The following is a 24,329-nucleotide window of genomic DNA, read 5'->3' on the forward strand; positions in this document are numbered from 1 at the left end:
ATTACTTTTCATTCATTATTTTTTTATTTTCCTATTATTATTATTTTTTTTTCACTTATTCATTCTCTTATTATTTATTTTATTACTTATTATTTTTTATTTCCCATTTTCCAGTTTATCATTTATCATTTTTCATTTCTTATTTTTTACTTTTTAATTTTCCAGTTTTCTAATGCCGATCTTCTAATTATTCATTATTAGTATTATTAATTTCACCCTTTTAAATGTCTTTTTATATTTGAATCTATTGTCTCGCCACTATTAGGAATGCCAAACGACGCACACAATGGGTTAAGCTCATTGTGTGCTTAGTCTTTTATTTAAATGCCGTTCACAGCGCTTCCCTGCACACCCACATTTGACAAAGGAGCGCGCAGGTCTGTTTGTGACTTGGCGCATGCTCAGAAACGCGTTGTGTCCTCGGTGTTTCCCTCTGAGGTCACGCGCTGCTGCGTTCCCACGTGCTGTCCCGACTGGCTGGATTGGGTCTCCACGGATTGTGAAACACAGCTGATTTTGTGTCCAGCGCCTCGCCGTTGATATCGCTGACATTTCCATCTATAGCCCTGCCTGACAATGGGACTAAAAAGCGGACGGTATACTCGCACAGCTCTCAATTCTTTTATGTAAGTGAGACTTTTATCTGCTTATTAAATAAATTCTTTAAACTGACTTGGCGCTCCTCTATATGTTTTTCAAAAGCTCTATATAATCATCTCTCGATGCCCCATATTTCTGATCCCGGTTCACTGATTGAATTGAAGTAGTAAATTCTGCATAAATTCAAACTATGCACCAGGACCTGAAACATGTCTTCAGATGCAGGGAGAGGCAAGTTTTGGGCCTCTCTAGACACTGTGCTAGCTAAACAACCAGCACAGTGTCTCTGAAGTTAATCAATGAAATGCATCGGCCATTCTGGTGCTGACATTTGTGTTTTTACTTTGTTTTAAATAAACTGGAGATATGCTATGCTGGCAATCTGCGACTGTGGGAATTTTATTAGGCCACTTTCATATGAGCAGCAAGAAGGCAGTAAAAACAGGTGGTTGTTCCACATTTTTCCTACCCTCCGACTGCCCACCTAAAACCTAACATAGCAGCCAAATGTCTTCATACAAATGTCGCAGTCATGATGCTTTCCTTCTTCGCCAGTTTAACTTGACGTAACGATTTTGAAAGGCAACATCTGTCAGGCTCGCCTATTGAAGTCAATGGGAAACTCTTGGCTCAGAGTTACGGTGCAGTATTTCAATGCCAAATCCCCCTTTTAAAACAATAGGTTATCAGGAACTGTCGTTCATGTGAAAGAGTTCAGCTGTGGCTGAATGTCAATATATACAAGAGAGGACTGCTGTTTGTGTGACTTGGTAAATCTGAGGAGTGTGGATGAGCTGTGGCTGGATGTCGATATATACAAGAGAGGACTGCTGTTTGTGTGACTTGGTAAATCTGAGGAGTGTGGATGAGCTGTGGCTGGATGTCGATATATACAAGAGAGGACTGCTGTTTGTGTGACTTGGTAAATCTGAGGAGTGTGGATGAGCTGTGGCTGGATGTCGATATATACAAGAGAGGACTGCTGTTTGTGTGACTTGGTAAATCTGAGGTGTGTGGATGAGCTGTGGCTGGATGTCGATATATACGAGAGCGGTGTTGATATTTGTGAAACCCTGCTTGTCCTCAACAAAACTTTCAACTTACTCTTCTTATGTCATTGTACTTCTGCTTCACATTTCACAGAAATGTTACCTTTTCCTGTGTGGTTGTACTTCTTATTAAAGTATTTACCAAGTAAAGTATTTACCAAGAAAAAGTATTTCATCTTTACAAAAAAGAATCAGATGTTTTTATTTTGTTTTTATTTTTCACTAAATACCTTAAATGAAATGTTATTACCCTTTGTAAACAGCACATACATAGATATGTACAATAGCACATGACATTTGTAACTCAGTCTTACAGACCACCCATCACTGATTTTCTGCAGCCTTGCTCAATGAAGTAGTTAGTCAGTTCTTCTCATCAATACACAAGTTACTATACTTTTTTTTTTTTTTTGCAGGCACCAAACAACTAAAGAAAACCTGTGAATTCACAGTTCATAGGGATCTGCAAAAGTGCATGTCAACATTAATAAATCACAATATTAACACAATATTGTTTGCAGTACATTTTTTTCTTTATGATCATGAAAATATTTCAAGCTCCATCACATGACCCAACACATCAGTGTTGCCAACCGTCAGTATTTTTACTGGCAGCCAGTAAAAACTGGGCACTTTTCTCCTGCCAGTAAATGCCAGTAACAGGTAAAGGTTGCCATTAAAAAAATATGGCTGAGTAGGCCCAGACCCAGAGTGCCTGCTACAGTGTCACAGACGGTGCCTGAGCGTGTTGTGTGACCTCATGGTGCAAGGGAACCTGAGCAGAGTGGGCAGAGCCTCATGTGCGGGACTGTGGGATTGGAGCTAGGCGAGCCGGAAGTGGGACTGTCAGTGCTATTTGGACTTCAGTGGACTAAAGGGACCACCTGGTGTGGGTAGAGATTATTACTGTGACTCAGTAGTCGACATGTCATGTTGGTGAGGTGTCATCATCATCTGTGGTGCTGCGCAATGCTGTCAGTGTCACTGTGAGTCAATGTCGTGTGTGCGCCTGCCCATTCTGATTTCTTGCCCTCCTGAGTCCTGTCCCTGAGCTACTTATTTACTATATCGAAAATAATGTAAGAAATATGATTTTTGCCATTATATATCTACCTTACATCATATTGCTAATTGCATATTGTACTTGTTTTAGCCTAAATACTGAAATTTGCACTTGAAGCTGTAATTTTGTAACTTTTGGAGATGCCAGCGGAAACATGGCTGTGCTAATAAAATTTGGGTGTTGTGTCAGTAAATGTCAATCTGGTAGGTTGGCAACACTGCAACACATATACAAAGGTTACAAAGTCTCTAGCTACCATAAGCATTGTGGACTTTTCATAGCATTAGAGACTGCTGTGGAGGGTATATTGTTTCCAGTCAGAATGTCTGTTTGGCAAACTTGCAGTGAGTAAAATGATCAGCTTGGCAGAACCTTTGTAAAGCAGAACTAGGAGCAGACCCTTCACATGCGAATATTACTGCTTTTCCATATAAACAATACACTATACATAGAAACAAAGTTTTTATATCGTTGATACAATCTGCATAAAGATGATCTTTATTGCATGTATTATATATTTGAAAAAATAATTCAATTATAACTCTTCTTTAAATAATTATAATTTATTTAAGTGCTACCTTGAGATGCATGGGAACTCCTAGATGAGAGATGTATTGTTAACTTGCGTTGGGCCTTCAAAAATTTGCATCCCAGAAGACAATACCACCTGACGTCATACATGCATTCTGAAAAAAAAAGGCCTACACTTAAGCCTGGTACACACTAATAGATTTTTTTGTTCAACCCAGCGGGGTGAATGAAAAAAAACTGACGGCTTCAGTCGGAGCCTCTGTATTAACCATCCAATGTTACTACAGCGATCTCACCTGCTGTTCTATTGTGCATTCTACTCACTCAGCCATTGGCTGAGAGCACTGACTGGGAGCCAGTCGGCCACTGGTTTTCCAGCATGCTCGTCCAAAAGAAGCCTGCTTCTGTCAGACCGGCTGCCAAATACACATGGTCCGAATGTTAGCCATTTTTTATTGAACCGGCCAATGTCGCCTGACATTCGGCCCCTCTTTTCGGGGCTTAAGAGTATTCAACATGACCAATATTCACCTCTACCATATTGTAGGCTTTGTAGCAACAGTTACAGCCATATTAATATATACAGCCACAGCTTCCAACTATCCTTCATTTGGAGAAACTGTCCCTCTTTGTGACCTAAATTCTCTGTCCCTTATGTAGCCTCACTTGCCCTTCTTTATTGTCTGATATGTACATCTCTACACAAAATGTACTATTTTACTACCAAAAGTGTTGTACTGCACGTAACTTTTTGTTCAAGCTCTATATCACTAAATTTGTTATTGTTAAGAGGCAATATAAAGTAAAAATAATACCAATGTTGGATTTAGCCATTCATTTTCTACATTTTAGAGATCACTACTGTAGTAGAGCCCAAAATCTTAAAAGGATGTTATTGATATAATCATGAAAATTAACATTTCCCAGAGGAAAATATTAAATGATACTTGTGCCACATTGGAATTTAAAGCTTTAAAACCCCTTCAAGGCTCAAATTAACTATGCTACAGCATTCATTATGTGACTGACCACTGCTGCAACAGGTAATATGAACACTACCCAAAACCCGCACAATGGAAGGGTAATGTTAGTTCTTTTCTACTTAACCCATTTGCGCCATCGCCTCCCATGTGGAGAAGCGGGGTTCATGATCATGTGACCGTCGTGATTGGCTTTCACCGCGATCACATGATTGAAAAGCTCCCAATCGAAAGAAGTGATCGTGAGTTCCATTAGCCTCCCTGGCGGTATGATTCAGTCTGGAATAAGGTGCTGAAAGCGGTACAATTATTTTGCATGGAAATCTGGCTTTTATTTTGTAGTCCTGTAATTCTTAGGAATAACGCTCTGAAATCTCTTCAAACCAGAGTCTAGCGGACATCCCGGGTATGATAAAGTTTATAATATAATAAAGAATAATAAAAATTATTCAATAATGTAATCAAATCCAAAAAAAAATGAAAAAGGGACATGTTTTGGTTGCTATGGACAATCTCCCAATTACAAGCAGTAAAAAACAGTATTTATAATATAAAAGTGCATGCAGGGCATTGCACAAACCACTAGGGACAAAGGGGGTGTGTATTTTTTACTACAGCACTGTAATCTGTAAGATTACAGTGCTGTGTGTGTTTTGTGTCTTTTTACATTTTTGAATTTGCCGCCGTTCTCCGCTCCCGTGTGTCGTAACGTCGCAGGGAACGGAGCTCGGCGGCATTCGGCACTGTGAATCGAGCGCAGGACGGCTCGATCACACAGCGCGGAGGACATCGCTGGATCCAGGGGACAAGGTAAGTAACGTTACCTGTGTCCTCCCCTGCATCGAGCGGTGCAAGCCCGAGTCTGGCTCGGGGTTACCGCTATTGTAATGAAAATCCCAACCCGAGCCAGACTCGGGATTACCGCTGAGGAGGTTAACACATCCTCAGTGCCAGGAGTGCGCTCTCAGCACAGCTGTGTGTGCAAATTGGTAAGTAAAAATGCGGCAGCTTGGCACTATCGCCCACCCACTGATATGTGTGTACCGTCAGCGCCTAGGGGTTAAAATGCATGTATAGTCCGAAAGGGAATGGTTAAAACGCTTTTTTTTTTTTTTTTAATGTCTGGAGAGATTTCCCTTAACTGGACACTCAACAGGAAATGAGAGTAATTTTCCTGAAAAGTGAAGGGAATTTGTTTCTTGTATAGTTGTCACCAGATCATTTGTTCCCATTGGATAATTTACCCTCATCTCTACCTCTGGAGACAAAATATTCTGGACTTTCTATACCTTCTTCTGCTCCTGTAACCATTTTTACCTGGTTTCTGCCCTGATGCTTTCTGTTACCCTATATTGCTGTCTGACCCTGCTCTACCTGGCTCACTGATTTTTCCCATTCCTTCCTGTTTACCTTTTATACTTTTAGTTTAGTCTATTTTCTAACTTGCACGTGTGGTTCTTCTGCACACAAAATCTGGTGCAGCTGTGCATAGTAACTAATCAGCTTCTAGGTTTTATTGTCAAAGCTTAAAGTGATTGTAAAGTCTTGTTTTTTTTTTTTTTTTAGTTAAAAATAACAGAAATGTTATACTTACCTGTCCTATACTGTGGATTTGTGCAGAGCATCCCAGATCCTCCTCTTCTTGTGTTCCGCTTTGGCTCCGCCACCTGTTGATTGCTTCCACAGCAAGCAGCTTGCTATGGGGGCACTCAAGCTGAGTCACTGCTCCCTGTGTTCATTCAGACATGGAGCCACAGCTGGGACCACCCCCTTTCTTTCCTCATTGGCTGACTGATTTTGATTGACATCAGTGGGAGCCAATGGCACCGTGCCAATGAGGAGGGGAATTCTGGGCAGCTGAGACAATCCTGCAATATCGCTGGATCTAGATGGGCCTCAGGTAAGTATTAGGGGGGCTGCTGCACACAGAAGGTTTTTTTGTATCTTAATGCATAGGATACATTAAGATAAAGAATCTTCTGCCTTTACAACCCCTTTAATTGAACAAGCTGAAGTTAGAAGCTGATTGGTTACTGTGCACAGCTACACCAGCTTCTGTGTGCACCAGTTTTAGTAGCCCCCTCCCCCCCCCAAATTGTGTTCCATAATAAATAGTATTGTTGCATTCAGTTATGAGTCTGACTTCCTCTGTGTAGTTCTCTCCTATCTGGTCATGCTAGTAAGATACTAGGGCTTGGTATTCTTACACAGAGGCAGTGCCTGCACGTACATAACACAGAGATAAATGATACCAATATAAAATTGTAAGGAATGTTGTAACCAAACTTCGCTACAATTTATGATGTCAGCCTTGGTCCCATAAAGAAAATATCTTTTTACAACAAAGATAGTAGTAATCTGTGATTTGAACATAGAACACAGTATAGGATTTCTGTTTTAGATGCTGGACTCCTGGGTCTGGTCCTGCATCAGATGTTTTTTAGACTTTGGAAATAAAGATACTTTTTCCCAGAATTCTTTGGCCACAAAGTAATAGCAGACACTGTCCAAGCAGCAGTTCAGATCACTCAGGCCCTGAGCAAAAAGCGCAAAGTCACTAACAGTTTTTACCACGGAGCATTTCATTTCCATGGATTCCACAATAAATCGCACTATATTTCCAAAGGCGAGGGGCATGAAACAAAACAAGAAAATTGCCATATTTGTGGTTACTATGTTAATGGTTTTCTGAATGTCTTTCTCCTCTTGAGCATTAATTTTCTCCTTCCTTTTCAAGGTGAGAATAATTTGTGTGGTACAGTAAACTAATATAAGCATTGGAACACAAAAGCCCAGAATAGCAAAGTACAATGTTCTCTTTAACGGTTTGTTGTTGGCTTTTCGGAAGCACAGAGATGAGTTTCTAACTGGTGGAGCTGCGAGTATGTCAAGGTAGATACGGGTGGCAATGAAGAGGAGCCAGACAATCGCACAAGCTATGGCTGCCTTCTTGGCAGAACGAAAAGATCTTGCTCTTAGTGGAAACTTTATGGCCACATATCTGTCCACGGATATCAAGGTGACGGTGGCAATGCCTATATATGTGTTCATGAAATAAAATGACAGGAGTGCAGTGCAGAATTTTTGACCCAGATTAATTGAGTGCCGGGTGAGATAGATGCGAAAGGGAAGTGTAAAAAGAAGACAGCAGTCGCTAAGAAGGAGGTTCATCATATAGACTCTTGTCTCTGTCCACTTTTTCATCTTAAAGCAGAAAACCCAGATTGCCAAGGAGTTAAATATCACACCAAAAACCAACACAGGTATGAGAAAGATAAACAAGAAAAGTTCCAGGGTATTGTTTCTTTCCTTCATGATGTTGACGCAGTTCGTGTCATTTTCTATAATAAAACATAACATGTTACAAGTGAGACAAACACACTTAACCTGCATGGTGGATCTTTTTAAATACTTAGTACCATGACAAAAATGAATAGTGACACATCATCACACTTGCAGCTCACTGATTTCAACATTCTACAAAAGTCAGCTGTTAATAGGAGGTTGCTTTCACGATACTACACAATAAAAAGATATTTTATAATTCACAAATAAAGCTAAACTCCAAGGAAAAACAACAATACACCAGATAATGCAGTTATGAATTCATTAAAATCATTAAATGTACTTTTAAATGCATATAGTAAAAAAAAAAATCTGAATCTGATATGGTATCCATTTTCTTTAACCCCCTGAATAGCAGATCAGGAGGGCCAGGAGTCTGTTTAGGTTCTGCTGGCAGGAAACATGCTGGCAAGCAAAGAGAGCAAAAGGAAGAGATCATCGGTCTGCTTTTGCTTCTTCCCTGTCTAATAGACCAGTCTTTCTCAGCTTTTTCCAGTCAAGACACCCTTTAAAATGATGACGAGGCACCCTATTCTAAAATGTATAAAACTAAACTAAATAGTTTTACATACCACAGCAGCATCCACATACGTAGGACACCCAGCATTGGGGGTGATTTAAGCTGGCCATACACCTATAGATTGGATCTGCAGATTTTCTATGGCTAGATGGAAAAAGTGGGAGATTCCTCCATCCACACAGTTTAGCGAACATGGAGAAATCTCTTGCACTTTTTCCATCTAACCATATAAAATCTGCAGATAATATAGAGATGTATGGCCAGCTTTATTCTTTCAAAGCAAATACACTTTTTCACCCTGGTACTAACTAGTACTGACTAGTATTCCTCATGTCCTCTCTGCCACACAGGTAAGGTGACCCCAGCGCCGACAGAGCGGGGAGGGGTCAAACAAGGCATGTGCCCGATTTTCTCCTTATCAATCAATGACATCAAGAGTTCTGCCCAATTCCCAAGGTTGTAATTTGCACAAAAAAAAAAAAACATTGGCTTTATGTAATACAAGCATACCCCACTTTTAAGTACACAATGGGGTTTATTTACTAAAGCTGGAAAGTGCAAAATCAGGCTCAATTCTGCATAGAAACCAATGAGCTTCCAGGTTTTATTACCAAAGCTTAATTGAACAAGTTGGGGTTAGAAGCTCATTGGTTTCTATGCAGAAGTGAGCCTGATTTTGCACTTTCCAGCTTTAGTAAATAAACCCCATTGTGTACTTAAAAGTGGGGCATGCCTGTAAAGAGCAATCTTGATCCATCTGCTGGCTGATGCACAGTTTTTGGGTCATTTGAAGTAATTTTTAAGCATTTTTCCAAGGCACCATTGAAGAACCCAGAAGGCACCCTGTTTGAAAAAGGCTGGTCTAGACATAGGCTGAATTTACCTTTTAACCTACTAATGGATTTGCAATTCTCAGGTAGTTTGGTGGATCACTCTGCTGTTTCCTGGTTTGGCCCAGGTTCACACTGAGCTGCGGGAATGAAGCCGTGTCAGTTCAGCTGACCTCGCACGATTTCATTCCCGCATGTCAGTCCCGATTTCAGCCACGATTTCAGAGACATCTGTGTGAGTTTCTGCATAGATGTCAATGTAAACCACAGCCTGAAATCACAAAAAGTAGTACAGAAAAGACTTTTTGAAATCGGTGCAGCGCCATCCAATTAGGACGGTGCCACTGACACCGATTTGACATGTCAAATCGCATGTCAAAACGCTCCAGTGTGAACCAAGTTTTACTGTTAGTATTTCCTGGATCAGCTCCCTGCTCAATGGACAGAGGTGATGATGTTAATTTACTAAACATTAAGCAGGGTGTACTGTAGGTGGAGAGCTGACATAGGAAGCTGCATTGTTGAACCAGAAAATAAGCATGCCCCTGTTTGGCTGTTTTTTGTGGCAAAAGTGTGTAAATTATAACGTGACCTTAATTTACAAAGTCTTGGTCAGGTAAAAAAAGCTTAAATATAGATTTATTTCTAAAGGATAATTTTTTTTCCTGTAAAATAATAAACGCATCATACTTACCTGCTCTGTGCAATGGTTTTGCACAGTGCAGTCCCATTCCGCCCTCCACTGGCTGCTTGCTCTGGGGGCACTCGTGCTTGCTCGTTCTCAAGCCAGCTCTGTGTGATATTAGGACACGCACAACATGGCTCAGTCCTGCCTCCCAACTCCCTCCTAGCTGGCTGTGGCTCCCACTGCCATTGGCTCCTGCTGCTGTGTCTCAACCAATGAGTAGAGAGAGACCTGGGAGAGCCTCTGCTGATGTGCACATCGCTGGATTGTGATCCGGCTCAGGTAAGTATTGGGGGGGGAGCTGCACACTGAAGGTTTTTTTACCTTAAAGCCTAGTACACTCACGGACAGCTCAGGTCGGAGTCGCTGTACTAACTATCCAACGTTAGTACAGAGATCTCCCCCACTGAGCTATTGTGTTCTGCCACAACACTCCAGTTGGCTGCTGGTTTTCCATTGAACCAGACAATGTTGTCTGGCATTTGGCCCATGTGTATTAGACTTAATGCATACAATGCATGAATGCAAAGAACCTCCACCCATAGCTCCCAACTGTCCCTGATTTTGGAGGAACTGTCCCTGATTTGGAGCAATGTCCCTCTGTTCCTCTTTTGTCCTTATTTTGGTCTGATCCATATAGTTGTATCTGAAATGCACTTTTTATCTTTCAAAATTGTTTCCCAATGCTAAACCTTTCATTCAATTTCTAAATTGCTACATTTGTAAATTTAAAAGCCAATATAAAGGAATAGTAGTGGTAAAAAAAAGTCCTTGTGGAATTGATTAACCTTTTTTTGGTTAATTCTCCTTTAAGGGTGTGTGTCAGGGGTCGTGTTCTATGCCTACATACATTTGTTAGAAGGTGTCCCTCATTCCCATCTCAAAATGTTGGGAGGTATGCCTTCATCGTTTACAACCACTTTAAGCTTGTCAGCCAGTACACAAGTTGACATTTTCTTGCCCAGTTTGCCAACGTCAGCTGAATACATTAATGCCAATTTACCTTCATTTTTGTTTTCCTGGTATGAAGTTAAGACTATATATTTGATATTTCTGTGTAATTTGAACTTCAGAGACATTTAGCAACTAGTTAATCCTAAATGCTGTGAACAAATCCTTCTTTGCAGAACTGCTAACATCTGTTTTACTGGTTCATTTAATAAGATATGACTTAGTGAGCTTTTATGAGACATCAGAGTGCATCTAACAACTCTGGAGGAGTTTCACTGGCTCAGTCCCAGGAAGTTCACAATAAAATTTTTTGCGTTCTTAAAGCTAAAGATGCTCTGTTAATATTTGAAAAAATCAAAATTGATTTGTCTTTCTGAAACATGCCTAAAACTAAGGACACCCAGGTTTACATATAAAGGGTAAATGTTAAAGTAGCTCCAGAAACTAGAAGGCAAACACGAAAGGGCAAGGGTAAACCATAAAATCATAGTCATAAAGAACTTTGCTATAACATTATATTATGCCAGTTAGAAAACAGTCAGCAAAAACCTTTTTGCTATTTTTTTTCCTGTCCATGAATATATCAAGAATAAAATAGACTATAACCACATGTTAACAACAAAACATCAAGGCTATCCGGCAGATCAGTCCACTAAAGTCTCCAAAACGGGTAAGAAGGCCGTTCAGAATTACCTACCTTTGCATTGGTTGCTTTATACTGTACAAGGAATAATCCCATCAGTAATGGGTTCCACTGGTTCTTTTAGCTGGCGCATGCTCCTTCTTGCCAATGCACCACAGTAAATTTAGTACATTGTACCCAAAGTAAATCCTAGTGGTTATAATGGTAGGAAGAACTGATCATTTTAAGGTGCTTACAGATGTCTAGGGTGACTTTCCCCACTGGAAAAAAAAAATTACGTGTGGTAAGTGTGGTGCTAGAAAGGAAATATTGTGTATAGATAAATATCACACATACGTGCAAAACTGCATAAACTCATGTGATTCATATCACATGTGTTACATTAATTAGCAGCAAAAAATGTCATACCACTTCCTATAACAGTGTACTTATGTGTCCAAACATATATATAAATTAAAAAATAATAAATGTGAAAAGTTAGAAATATGAAAAGTCCTTTTAAAGGAAGAAAATTCAAGTCCCACATGTGCAGTTGAATGTCAGATGAACCGTCTAATCTTAAAGATACAACATGCAGACACCCGTGTACCGATACCACCACCTTAGTAGATGCGGGCTTACCAGATGATTGTTACCCAAAAGAATATATATTCCAAGAGTCATGCACACTTTTCCTCGGGAGGACTCCACTGCCGCCATTTTTATATTGAAAGTGCTTGAAAAACGACTTAAATATAAGTTTGTTACCCTTTTAATAAATTTATTTTACATACGGAATTACGCTATATGGCCTTATCTTTCCATCCTATATGTTTACCATTTGGAGTTTGGCCTTTCATGTAATTGGAGAGAACCTGTTAATATCCATTTGTGTCTGGAAGACATTTTCCCCTTGAGTTTGGGAATCCAGTACTTGGGAGTTCTATTTACCGGCTGTTACCATAAAAGCGTGCATGACCCTTGGAATATATATTCTTTTGGGTAACAATGATCTGGTAAGCCCGCATCTACTAAGGTGGTGGTATCGGTACACGGATGTCTGCATGTTGTATCTTTAGGATTGGACGGTTCATCTGACATTCAACTACACATGTGGGACTTGAATTTTCTTCCTTTAAAAGGACTTTTCATATTTATAACTTTTCACATTTATTTTTTTATTTATATATATGTTTGGACACATATAAGTACACGGTTATACGGAAGTGGTATGACATTTTTCTGTGTATGTGTGATATTTATCTATAGATCTATGCACAATATTTCCTTTCTAGCGCTACACTTTACGTATTTTGTTTTCCACTGTTTTGAACAAGGTATCCATTTTGGGTGTTAGCTGCTTCTTAACATTTTGACAGCGCAGTGTTTTTTTTTTGTTTTTTGTTTTTTTTACTTTCCCCACTGTCCAGTTGGGGTAGCAATGCTTCTGGGTCACAAAATCTATTTATAGGCGACTTTGCTTCCTACACTAAGCCTAAAGCCTAATACAGACTAATAGTTTTTTTTGTTCAACCTAGCAGGGCTGAGCAAAAAAAAACCTAACAGCTCCAGGGGAGCCACTGTACCAACTATACAATGTCAGTACAGCGATCGTCCCTGCTGTTCTATTGTGTTCTGACAGCGGGATGGCCCTCCCATCAGAACACTCTGGCTAATCGGGAGCCGGTCGGTAGACCTTTTTCAGTCATACCCCATCAACAGGAACCAGCCGACTTCTGTCTGACCGGCTGCAGTACACACGGGCCTAATGGTTTCTATTGAACCTGCCAATGCTGCCGGACTTTCGGCCCATGTGTACTAGGCTTAAAGCGGGAGTCCGCCGGGAGTCCATGTTTTTTTTTTTTTTTTTTTTTTTAAAGCCAGCAGCTACAAATACTGCAGCTGCTGACTTTTAAAATAGTGACACTTACCTGTCCAGCGCGCCCGCGATGTCGGCACCCGAAGCCGATCTCTCGATCGTCTCTCGGGTGCTGCCGCCGCCATCTTGGGTATGGGAATCAGGAAGTGGAGCCTTTCGGCTTCATTTCCCGGTTCCCTACTGCGCATGCGCGAGTCGCTCTGCGCAATAAGGATGGACCCGCTGCCTCTGGGATCTGTTCGTTTCCCAGCAGGCAGTGGGGGACTTTCGGAAAGGGGCGTAATCTACGCCCCTTTCCGCAGAGAGCTATCCCGGAAGTGGGTGCAGATACCTGTACTGTACAGGTACCTGCACCCCCCTCCCCCCTGAAAGGTGCCAATTGTGGCGCCGGAGGGGGGGAGGAATCCAATGAGCAGAAGGTCCACTTTAGGGTGGACCTCCGCTTTAAGTGTTTAGGGGCTTAAGTGCCCCTAGGTGCATGGGGGCCCCATAATAATCTTTCACTACATCATACTTGCCAACTGTCCTGAATTTGCTGGGACAATCATGTTTTTTTCTAAGCTGTCCAGGAATGACTGTCCCAAGCAGCATTCTGGAAACCTCCTAAAGCCTAGTCTGTGCCCTCCTGATCCACCCTGTACTGTGCCCTTTATATTGATTAGCCATTGATTTATGGCATATTTTCCAAATGTTTAAAAAAATTGATTTCATTGAAAGTACTAATAAATATATGTTTAATTCCATCAACTATTTATACTTTCATTCTTGAAAGTAGGTGCCTTAATTAAATTAATTCATTCATTCATTAATTAGTTAAAAGGGGCCCATGATGCTATTAAGACGGCCCTGCTTCTGGGTTACATCAAAGCTTTTAGAGGAGCCTTTGACATTTTGCTAAAGGAAAACCAAGGTGGTGTTGCAAAGCCACAAAGGCAGGGAGGCCAAAACAAATCCTTTCAACATGACCTAAGCCAGAATATAGCAAATGGAGATTGTGATAATAATGAGGTCTGTGGTCCCCAAACTGTGTGGGGAATGCTGTATCATATTCAAATTTCATAATCCAGTAATCAAATTGTAAGACTAAACCATTCGGCTTTGGAAGCAAGCAGGCTACAAGAATTCCCTTGCCTTTTCCCTTCCTATGCAACTCCCATGAGATTCAATGCGGTGTGATTTGAGCCTATTCATTTTAAATCACATTGCACCAAAGACATGCATGCCCCTTTTTTGAACCCTCTGTCAGTTTGTACCATGTGATCCAGTGCAAGCAAACCCACTGCGTGTTGGGGTGTTGCTAACTTTGTATTGACACCTGCATCAGATCGCAAAGGCAATGAGACTGGAATGCAGTGTGGGAAGTGCACACGGATCACAATATTATGTACCACTATAGTAGGAACCTAGCCTAAAAAATATCTTAGCAGAAGATAATGAAAGACCAACTCTCCTTTGGTGTACAGAAACTGGTGCAGACAGATTTTGGGAAAGTGCCTTGTGTGCTTTTTAAGGCCTCTGTGCCGACATATATCGTGTGAACCAGTCAGCAAATGGTTAACATCCAGTGTGCATGAGGCCGGGTGCGCAAAATGACGTACCCGTAGGTCACTCTATCATCGGCGGCTAGCGGGCATCTCTCCTTTCTGCCTCTCCATACCACGATCGTAGGCCACCGGCGGATATAGAGTCTGCCGCGGACTCAATGTTCGCTGGTGGTCCGCGATCGTGGCACGGAGAGGCAGAACGGGGTGATGCCTATGTAAAAAAAGGCATTTCCTTGTTCTGCCTAGCAACATGACAGAGACCTACTACTCCCAATAAACGGGAGCAGTGATCTCTGTCATGTTCAAGTGAGCCCCTCCCCCTTGATTGCCCCCTAGTGTTTAACCCCTTCCCTGCTAGTGACATTTACACAGTAATCAGTGCATTTTTATAGCACTGATCGCTGTATAAATGACAATGGTCCCAAAATAGTGTCAAAAATGTCCGATCTGTCCACCTGTCCATGTCGCAGCCACGATAAAAAAGATCGCCGCCATTACTAGTAAAAATAAATGAATAATAAAAATGCCATTAATCTATCCCCTATTTTATAGACGTAATAACTTTTGCGCAAACCAATCAATATACACTTGATGCGATTTTTTTTTTACCAAAAATATGTAGAAAAATACATATTGGCCTAAAATGAGGAATAAATTCGTTTTTTTTATATTTTTTTGGGGATATTTATTATAGCAAAAAGTAAAAAATATTGTTTTGTTTTTTCAAAAATGTTGCTCCTTTTTGGTTTATAGCGCAAAAAATAAAACCGCAGTCAAATACCACCAAAAGAAAGCTCTATTTGTGGGAAAAAAAGGACATCAATTTTGTTTAATGTCCGGCCACACAATTGTCAATTAAAGCAACGCAGTGCCGTATCGCAAAAAAGGATTGGCCAGTAAATCCTCCCGGGGCTGAAGTATTTAAAAAAAACGCTATTAAAACGGCAGTAGCTTTGCAGTTAGTTTTTCAACGCTTAACATTTTTGCAATAGCGTTTTTCAGAATTAGCTTTTTTTAGCATTTTTTTTAATGGATCAAAAACATAAAAAAAACGTTGTGCTGAGCGCTTATCTGTTTATCAGTGTTTTTGGACGTTAGAGCATTATTACAGCTGAAAAACTCATCTCAGAACCGACTAGTTTTGGGGATTTTTTAAAGCCAAAAATCGCCCCCCAGCCTAAAACTGCTGATAACAGCCTATGTGTGCATGGACACATGGGATAACGTGATGGGGAGTTTATTGATTGTAGAAAAAAAAACATCTGAAGCCCAAAACAGCAGTTGTAAAAATGTCCAAAAACGTCCAGTGTGCATGAGGCCTTAGGCTACATGAACACTGGACGTTAAAATAATGTTATAAGTAGCTTTGCAGTGAGTCTTTCATTGTTTTTAAAAGTTTTTGCAATAGCGTTTTTAGCATTTTTCCGCAGTTATCGTTTTTTTGGCTTTTTTTATATATTTTTTTTTCTTTCAATGGCTCAAACATGTTAAAAAACGCTGGTGAGCCACGTTTTTGAGCATTTATCGACATTTATGCGCGTTTAACGTTTTTCAGGCTCCATGCACACTGGATGTTAAAATAATTTTATAAAAACCCCAGTAGCTTTGCAGTGAGTCCTTCAACATTTTTTAACATTTTTGCAATAGCATTTATTAGCATTTTTAGCATTTTTCAATCTTAGCTTTTTTTTTTGCGTTTTTTTTTTATAATAATTTTTTGTTTTCAGTGGATCAAAAACGTTAAAAACACTGGTGAGCCACGTCTTTGAGTGCTTATCAGGGTTTGCCGTTTTTTGTGGTCAGAAAAACGACTCCTGAATGCGATTTTATAGCCCATGAACTCCACTGCTGATGAACCTCCAAAAACGTCCATGTGTGCATGGACACATAGGATAACATATAGGGGAGTTTATTGGTTGTTAAAAAAAAAAAACGCCCGTTTATGAGCATGTAGCCTAAAAGTGCTGCAGCATGCACCAAATTTAAAGCGGTGTTCCAGCAGAAAAAATCCCTTTTTACTAAAAGTCAGCAGCTACAAACACTGTAGCTGCTGACTTTTAATAAGGACACTTACCTGTCCAGGGCTCCCGCGATGTCGCCCCCCCCCCCCCCCGAGGCCGATACGTCCCTCATATTGTGTCCCAGCGCCGCCATCCTCACTAAGGGAAACAGGCAGTGGAGCCTTGCAGCTTCACTGCCTGTTTCCTACTGCGCATGTGCAAGTGTTCTGGGACACACACAGTTCCCAGAACACACCGTGCCACCTTCCCCAGATACAACGCGAAGAAGATCACCGCGGAGTAGGAAGAGGCAGATTACGAAGACTGCCTAGCAACAGGGGTTTCTGGTAAATTAAAAAATAAAAATTTCAAATGTTTTTTTTCTAAAGAATATTAATGCTATTTTTTTTTTAGGGTGGCCCTCCACTTTAAGTACAAGTTCTGGACAGGTACATGAATTTGGTGCATTCTGCACCACTTTTAGAATGCACGAGAGACTTTTGCAAAATCTGTCTGCACCAGTCTTTATGAATTCCAGCGATTGACTTCTGATAATGTTTGTGACTGAAAAAGAAGTGAATCTTAAAACCTGTTATTCTAGAAATAAAATGCAATGACTTTTCTGGGATTCAGTTATTGCTATTCATGTCTACTGCTGTTTTTATTCTAATATTACCATTTCTTTAAATCATATAGTAAAGAGACATATGAGTGCTTACCAGTGGTTGCGGGGATCACCATAGAAGAGGTCACAGCCATGAACTGAGTGACAGAGCGGTTTCTATAAAACATGAGCATGAAAGAAATTGTCTCAATCAGTATAAGTCAGTGAGGTTCTGATTTACTAAGATTGATGTCTCACTTGAAGGGAACTCTGTGAGGTCTGATTGACATTGTGGGGGGGATTTACTAAAACTGGAGCGCACCGAATCTGGTGCAGCTATGCATAGTAACAAATCAGCTTCTAATGTCAGCTTGTTCAATTAAGCTTTGACAATAAGCCCCCCAGTTCACATCGGCGCAATTTGACATGCGATTCGACAGGTCAAATCCCATGTCAAATTGCAGCCTATTTCCAGCAATGGCACCATCCCAAAAGGTTGCGGTGGCGACTTTGCGGCGCTGCACCGATTTCCAAAAGTAATTCCTGCACTATTTTTGGTGACTTTGGGGCGACTTCAATAGACATCTGTGCATGAACCGGCACAGATGTCTTTCATGTCACCCCTGAAGTTGGACTGAAATGCAGCTTTGAAATCTTGCAAGTTTAGAAGAAGTCGCACGATTTCCAAGCCACGTTCAGTGTGAACGAGGGCTAAAACCCAGAAGCTGAATGGTTACTATGCACAGCTGTACCAGATTATGTGTGCACCAGTTTTAGTAAATCTCCCCCTCTACTATTACGCTTGTAAACCTCACGAGCATTTGCACAGCGATTATTTTATGGTCCAGTTCTCAGATATCGGATATATGGGCGATTAGTTAAAGCAAAATTCTAGGCGGTAGTTCCAGAACACATTTTAAGCCAGTTATTATTTCTAGCATTGGAATTTGTCTTACTATGATCTTTTTGTAATTCCTGTATAGCCGACCATAGGAAGTGAAACCAGTCTGTCTGATAGGGGTTTCCTGATTACAAGATTAGCAGGGTAGAATTATGAATCCACAGTCAAGTAAAACAGTTTCTATATCTGTATTTCAACTGTGCATTAGCTTATTGTCTGCTGTATGGTAAAAAAAAGTGAGTGCAGAATCCCTCACATGTCAGTTTTTGAATTACAATGAGTATATAGTATATGAGTATATATGAGCGGGGCTTTTTTTCAGCCAGAATGCAGTTCCGGCTCCTCCAGCACTGAATGTATGTAATAGCAAGGGGTTCCGGGGTGTGCTGGACGGTCTATTGATGCTGGCTGCTAGTAGATTTATTGTCACTGGTGGGTATCTGTTTTTGCGTGAGGGATCTATTGTTGCTGCAGGGGGTCTTCTGTTGCTGGTAGGGATCTATTGTTACAGGCTGCTGGAGGGTCTATTGATGCTGGTCACTGGGAGATCTGTTGTTGCTGCTGGGGGCCCAGTGTTGCTGGCGTGAATCTTTTGTTCTGGGGGTGGTATTTTGTTGTTGGTGGTCCATTGTGTGTTTGTGGGGGCAAGGTCTATTGTTGTCTAGCAGAACTTTTGTTGCTGGGGTGGGTTCTATTGTTGCTTGGGGGACCTATTGTTGCTGGGATGGGGTCAATTGTTCTTGGGGTGGGGGTCAATTGTTGCTGGGGTGGGGCACATTGGTGCTGGGGGATTCATTTGTTGTGTGAGGGATCTATTGTTGCTGGGGTGGGGTCTATTGGCATCTATTGTTGCTGGCTCCAGGGGATCTATTTTACTGCTTTTCTGATTATTAGGCAAGAACAAATTCCATGCAAATTATTTAGCACCACAAAATGATACTTGGGGCAGTACTGGGAGGTGGGTAGGGGGACAGTGTCAGTGAAGGGTGGCTAGGTCGCAGAGACAAGGTAGAACTCAGAAGGGGGGGGGGGGGGGGTTCCTGCACCTATTCTCTGCGAAAAAAAGCCCTGTATATGAGCATATAAATTTAACATTTTAGACGTAATGCACACTCAGTGTTTGCTCAGATCCTCTGAACGTCTTTTCTCCTGGAAGGAGAGAAGCAGCTTAAAAAAAAATGCCGCGTACACACGATCGCACATTCTGACAACAAAATCCATGGGATTTTTTTCAGACAAATGTTGGCTCAAACTTGTCTTGCATACACACGATCACACAATGTTGTCGGAAATTCGGAATGTCAAGAACGCGGTGACGTATGACAAACCGAGAAAATTTAAGTTCAATAGCCAGTGCGGCTCTTTTGCTTGATTCCAAGCATGCATGGAACTTTGTGCATCGGAATTGTGTACGTACGAGCAGAATTTCCAACAACTAATTTTGTTGTCGGAAAATTTGAGATCCAGATCTCAAATTTTGTGTGTGTCGGAAATTCCGATGGAAAATGACTACACATGGTTGGGATTTCCGACAACAAGCTCCCATCGAATATTTACCGTCAGAAAATCCGACCGTGTGTACGTGGCAATAGGCCTCATACACACTGGACTTTTTTGGACATTTTTACAGCAGGTGTTTTTGGCTTCAGATTGTTTTTTTTCTACAGTCAATAAACTCCCCATCATGTTTTCCTAGGTTTTCATGCACACATAGGCTGTTATCAGCAGTTTTTGGCTGGGGTGTTTTTTGACTGTAAAAAAGCCCCAAAAACTAGTGGGTTCTGAGAGGAGGTTTTCAGCTGTAAAAATGCTCTAACCTCAAAAAACGCAGATAAACGCCCAAAAACGTGGCTCACCAATGTTTTCTGATGTTTTTGATCCATTGAAAAAATGTTTTAAAAAAACTGTAAAAACCGCTAATAAATGCAAAAAAACTTTATTGCAAAAAACTCACTGTAAAACTACTAGCGTTTTTATAATGTTATTTTAACATCCAGTGTGCATGAGGCCTAAGGCTACACGGTGCAAATTTCTTTCCTGCAACGGCGGGTTGCAGAAAATAAATTTGCACGATTCCCTCATCAACACAGACAGTGCTGACAGGGGAATCACTCCTGCCGAGCAATTGTTTGCTCCCAATGGAGGCTGGCGGGGGAAGCTGTCCCCGTCGGGAGAAGACAGTGATTATTGCTAGTGGCTATAGCAACCGCTAGCGATAATCGCAAGGGAATCCGGCAGGCTGCTTGTTCGCAAGTTGATCGATCGTTCAACTTGTTACATTTAGCCTGCCCATTAAGGGTTCGAGTCTCAAGATTCAACTTTATCTTTGAAAAAAAACTGGAAGCTGATTGGTTTTCACATCTGATTGGTTTCACAGCTGCACTAGATTTTGCACGCTCCAGTTTTAGTAAATCAACCCCAGGCTTACATAGAAAGTGTATTTGCAGGCAGAAAAAAAAAAAGTCAATGCCTGTGAAAGTGGTGTTTTTGTAAGCTCAGTGTGCCTGAGCCCTAAAAGAATAAGGTTTGTGAAGAAAAAACTAGTGGTTTCCTGCTCTGAGTTTCAGCCTTAAGTATTTGGTTTCATATTTTCAGAGATAGTAAAAAACAGGCAACTGTCAGACATTTTGCTAAACCCATTTTTTTATCTAATATTTTGATTGTACGATTCATCAACTTTGTAAATTGCACAGCCAGACTGTAATATCTTTAACCTATTTGATTATGGGTGCTCAAAATGTGGCCCTCCAGCTGTTGCAGAACTACAAGTCCCATGAAGCACTGCAAGGCTAGCAGTTACAAGCATGACTCTCAAAGGCAGAGGCATGATGGGACTTGTAGCACTGCAGCAGCTGGAGTGCCACAGGTTGAGTATCCATAAGCAGCTCATACATAATTCTTTTTTTTTTTTTGATAATTCATTTTGTTTTTTATTTGACCATCTGACCTGGTTCCCCCAGCCACACATTTGAGGTGGATGAGGGAATCAGTCCCGCTTAGCTATTGTATTCTGACTGCGGGGAGTCTTCCCTGTTGTCAAAATACGCTGACCAGTGCTGCTGGCTATAGCCTGCGGTGCTGATCAACCAGTATTTATACAACAGGCTGGTTGTACGGAAGTTGGCTGGTAGATCGACCTCTGTACAAACTACTGTCCCCATTCATTTGGCCAGTCCCAGTACTTGCTTATATTATCATAGGTTAAAGAGGAAGTAAAGGCAAAAAAAATAAAACATAAAAAACACGCCCTGTAAGGCAAAGACATAATGAGCTAGTATGCATAGCATACTAGCTCATTATAAATAACTTACCTGAGAACGAAGCCCCTGAAGCGGTCCTCCGTCTTCCTCTTCGCCACTGCCATGTATCCTGGAGCGACTTCCGGGTCTCGCTGCTCCGGCGCTGTGATTGGCCAGAGCCGCGATTACGTCACTCCCGCACATGCACATGGGAGCCGACACTCGTGGCATATCGCTGTGATCTGCCGCCTACCCAGTGTGCCTGCGCGCCGCTGTCTACGGCGCATGGGCCATAGACAGCGGTGGCTGTCTTCGGGTAAATATCTCCTAAACCGTATAGGTTTAGGACATATTTCTTGGACATACAGGTAAGCCTTAATCTAGGCTTACCTGTAGGTCAAAGTGGTTTGTAAGGGTTTACAACCACTTTAAAGAATCAGTGCCATTAGGCACATTTCTGACTCTCAATACAGTATTTACCGATTTAGATGCTCTGAGTATTCTCTGTATGCTTCTAGATTGCTGTTTGTTTTATGATTTAAATCTGTACTTATGACATACTGTATATCTTCTTTTGTATATTGTCATGATATTATGTATTTTTTTAACAAGAAATATATTATGTATTTTATATACTTTAATAAATAGTTTGTAAACTAGAAATTTCGGCAGTCCCCGCTGAACCATCCAAATTTTGTTACATGTATGGCCGGCTTTAATGATGAATTTTAATTGTTGTCCGCCAACATCATTGATTTTTCGAATACTGCATGGCTAAAGCACCCCAGAGCCCATGTTATGTGTAGGTGGGCCATAGTTTAGCATCAAGGACCATAATAAAATGTCCTTCTGGGCATTAATTCTGAGATGACGATTTTTTTTTTATTCTATTGACACATTTATAAACCTGAAATTTTCAAAAGAATATAAAAAAAACCCAGCATAAGATGGCACATTTTACCATATGATGTGGGAATGTCCACCGAATAGGAAATTTTGGTCAGAAGTCACTGCTTTTATTAGTTCAATCACCCTAATATCCAATGTCTGCAACCCCTTGAGATGCCTACTGGGCTACATTGACAATGAATATCCATCCAAAAGTGTAGAAACTTGTTTACGCAGTCTTTTTTTTATGCAAAGAAATCCATAACTATCCACTGGAAGTCACCCAATATAGCTTTCCGGCTTACCATCACTAACCAAGCACTTCCATTATACAAATTGACATATGAGACAAGGGGAGTCACCGTCCTCATCCACTATAACTTTCTGGCTTACCATCATTAACCAAGCATTAACCAAGCACTTCTTCCATTATACAAATTGACATATGAGGCCAGTAGATGCCCCTGGAAGTTTAATAAAAATCTGTGACTCCTGGGTCAACTCAGATCGTACAATGCTGCCTACTACTTGATTCATAGGATAGGGATGTCAATTTAGACCATATCCTTTCTTATTTTTCCTTTTCTTGAACCTAATGTCAGGGTTATGTTTGTTTTATTTTTCCTCACTCGAGCTACGGATGTAAAATTGGAACATCTACGTTGATATATATATGTTGACTGGATATATTGTAGATGCAACATATTGATGATTGAGCACTGTTCGCTCCACTATCATTACTTATGTTTGTATGTACCTGTTGTTTGTGTACAATAAAGTTACACCTTTAAAAAATATATACCTTTTTTTAACCACTAGGGATCCGCGCTATAGCCGAATGACGGCTACAATGCGGACCTGCATTGCCAGGACGCGCGGCACGCTCTGTGATCAGCGAGTCTATGAGACTCGCTGGATCACATATCGAAGTAAAGGGTTGATCCTGACCCCTTACTACGTGATCAGCTGTCAGCCAATGACAGCTGATCATGTGATGTCAACACAGCCGGTGATCGGCTATTTTTTCTCTTCTTGAAACTATCAATATTTTTAAATTGTCAATTTTTTTGGTTTGTTTAGCAAAAAATAAAAACTCCAGCTGTGATTAAATACCACAAAAAGAAAGCTCTATTTGGGGGGAAAAAAATGATAAAAAATGAATTTGGTTACAGTGTTGCATGACCGCGCAATTGTCATTCAAAATGTGTCAGAGCCGAAAGCTAAAAATTGGTTTGGGCAGGAGGGGGGTTTAAGTGCCCAGTAAGCAAGTGGTTAAAAAAGCAGCATAAAATTTACAAGTTCCACTAGTGCCTGAAGTCGAAGCTTGGAGCTGGGAATGATCAGCCACAGCATTTAGAGGTCTATTTATCATTGTTTTCACCCAAATATCACATAACTTTCACCCAAAATTCTCATATTTTTTCTGATTAAATCTTACAGATAAATAGACCCCTTCGTAAATCGACATGCTTATGGTCCCGGATGAGCTTTGAGCACAAAATGGTAAACATTGCAAAGGACATTATTTGCCAATACAATCAAGGAGAAATCTTACAGCGTTCCAAAGATTTGCAGCCGATGAAGGAACATTCAGCTTTAGTAAATCAAACACCAAGACGTAAAAGCTGAACGACTTACCTTGGCTCCATTTCTTCTGTGTATACTCAGTAACAGTCGGGGAAGATTCTGTACACACAGCTGAGCAATTCGATTCTTCCTAGAAAAAAAAATATTGAAACCAGCGCAGAGACTTCATGATTACACAGGATTAATACACAACATTCCTCCTCCAGCCTTCTGCTTCCCCCTCTCCAAACAGCTTTGTAAGTCCTTCCACTGACTACTCATGAAGAGACCTCCTGTACACTGCAAGTTGTGTGTAGGTGTCACTAAAGTGAAAGCTGCTCTCTATTGCCCAATTCTTCCCTTCTATACACACTTCCTTTATTCTTACACGCATGAATCAGAAACACATGAAAATCATGCGTCTTCTACGTATTGCATAAAAAGGGACATTCCCGTGGTTCCTGCTATAATAACTCTACATAAGGACAGACATGCATTAAGTTAAATCTTTACATACTAAGAAACTTTCCAC

General features: G+C 40.8%; 1 protein-coding gene and 1 long non-coding RNA gene across 2 annotated transcripts; one reads left to right on the forward strand and one right to left on the reverse strand.

The window, feature by feature from the left end:
* Window positions 1–426: 426 nt before the first annotated feature.
* Window positions 427–2,158, forward strand: LOC143988636 (uncharacterized). Its single transcript, XR_013276889.1, has 2 exons — window positions 427–626; window positions 2,066–2,158. It is a non-coding gene; the product is annotated as an uncharacterized LOC143988636 (long non-coding RNA).
* On the reverse strand, window positions 1,846–24,284 carry GPR35 (G protein-coupled receptor 35). Its single transcript, XM_077488341.1, has 4 exons — window positions 23,870–24,284; window positions 17,319–17,380; window positions 5,162–7,564; window positions 1,846–4,480 (listed from the first exon to the last, which is right to left on the reverse strand). The coding sequence occupies exons 1-3, from the start codon at window positions 23,878–23,880 to the stop codon at window positions 6,621–6,623; spliced, it is 1,017 nt and encodes a 338-aa protein (XP_077344467.1). The 5' UTR covers window positions 23,881–24,284; the 3' UTR covers window positions 1,846–4,480; window positions 5,162–6,620.
* Window positions 24,285–24,329: the final 45 nt, after the last annotated feature.

Source organism: Lithobates pipiens, unplaced genomic scaffold (assembly GCF_037356315.1).
Source record: "Lithobates pipiens isolate NorthernLeopardFrog02 unplaced genomic scaffold, aLitPip1_a1.2 Scaffold_18, whole genome shotgun sequence".
Lineage (NCBI taxonomy): Eukaryota > Metazoa > Chordata > Amphibia > Anura > Ranidae > Lithobates > Lithobates pipiens.

Coding starts and splice junctions, on each gene's coding strand:
- GPR35 (XM_077488341.1), bottom strand. Junction 7,565..17,318: donor GGTGATCCCCGCAACCACTG/GTAAGCACTCAT, acceptor GTTTTATTATAG/AAAATGACACGAACTGCGTC.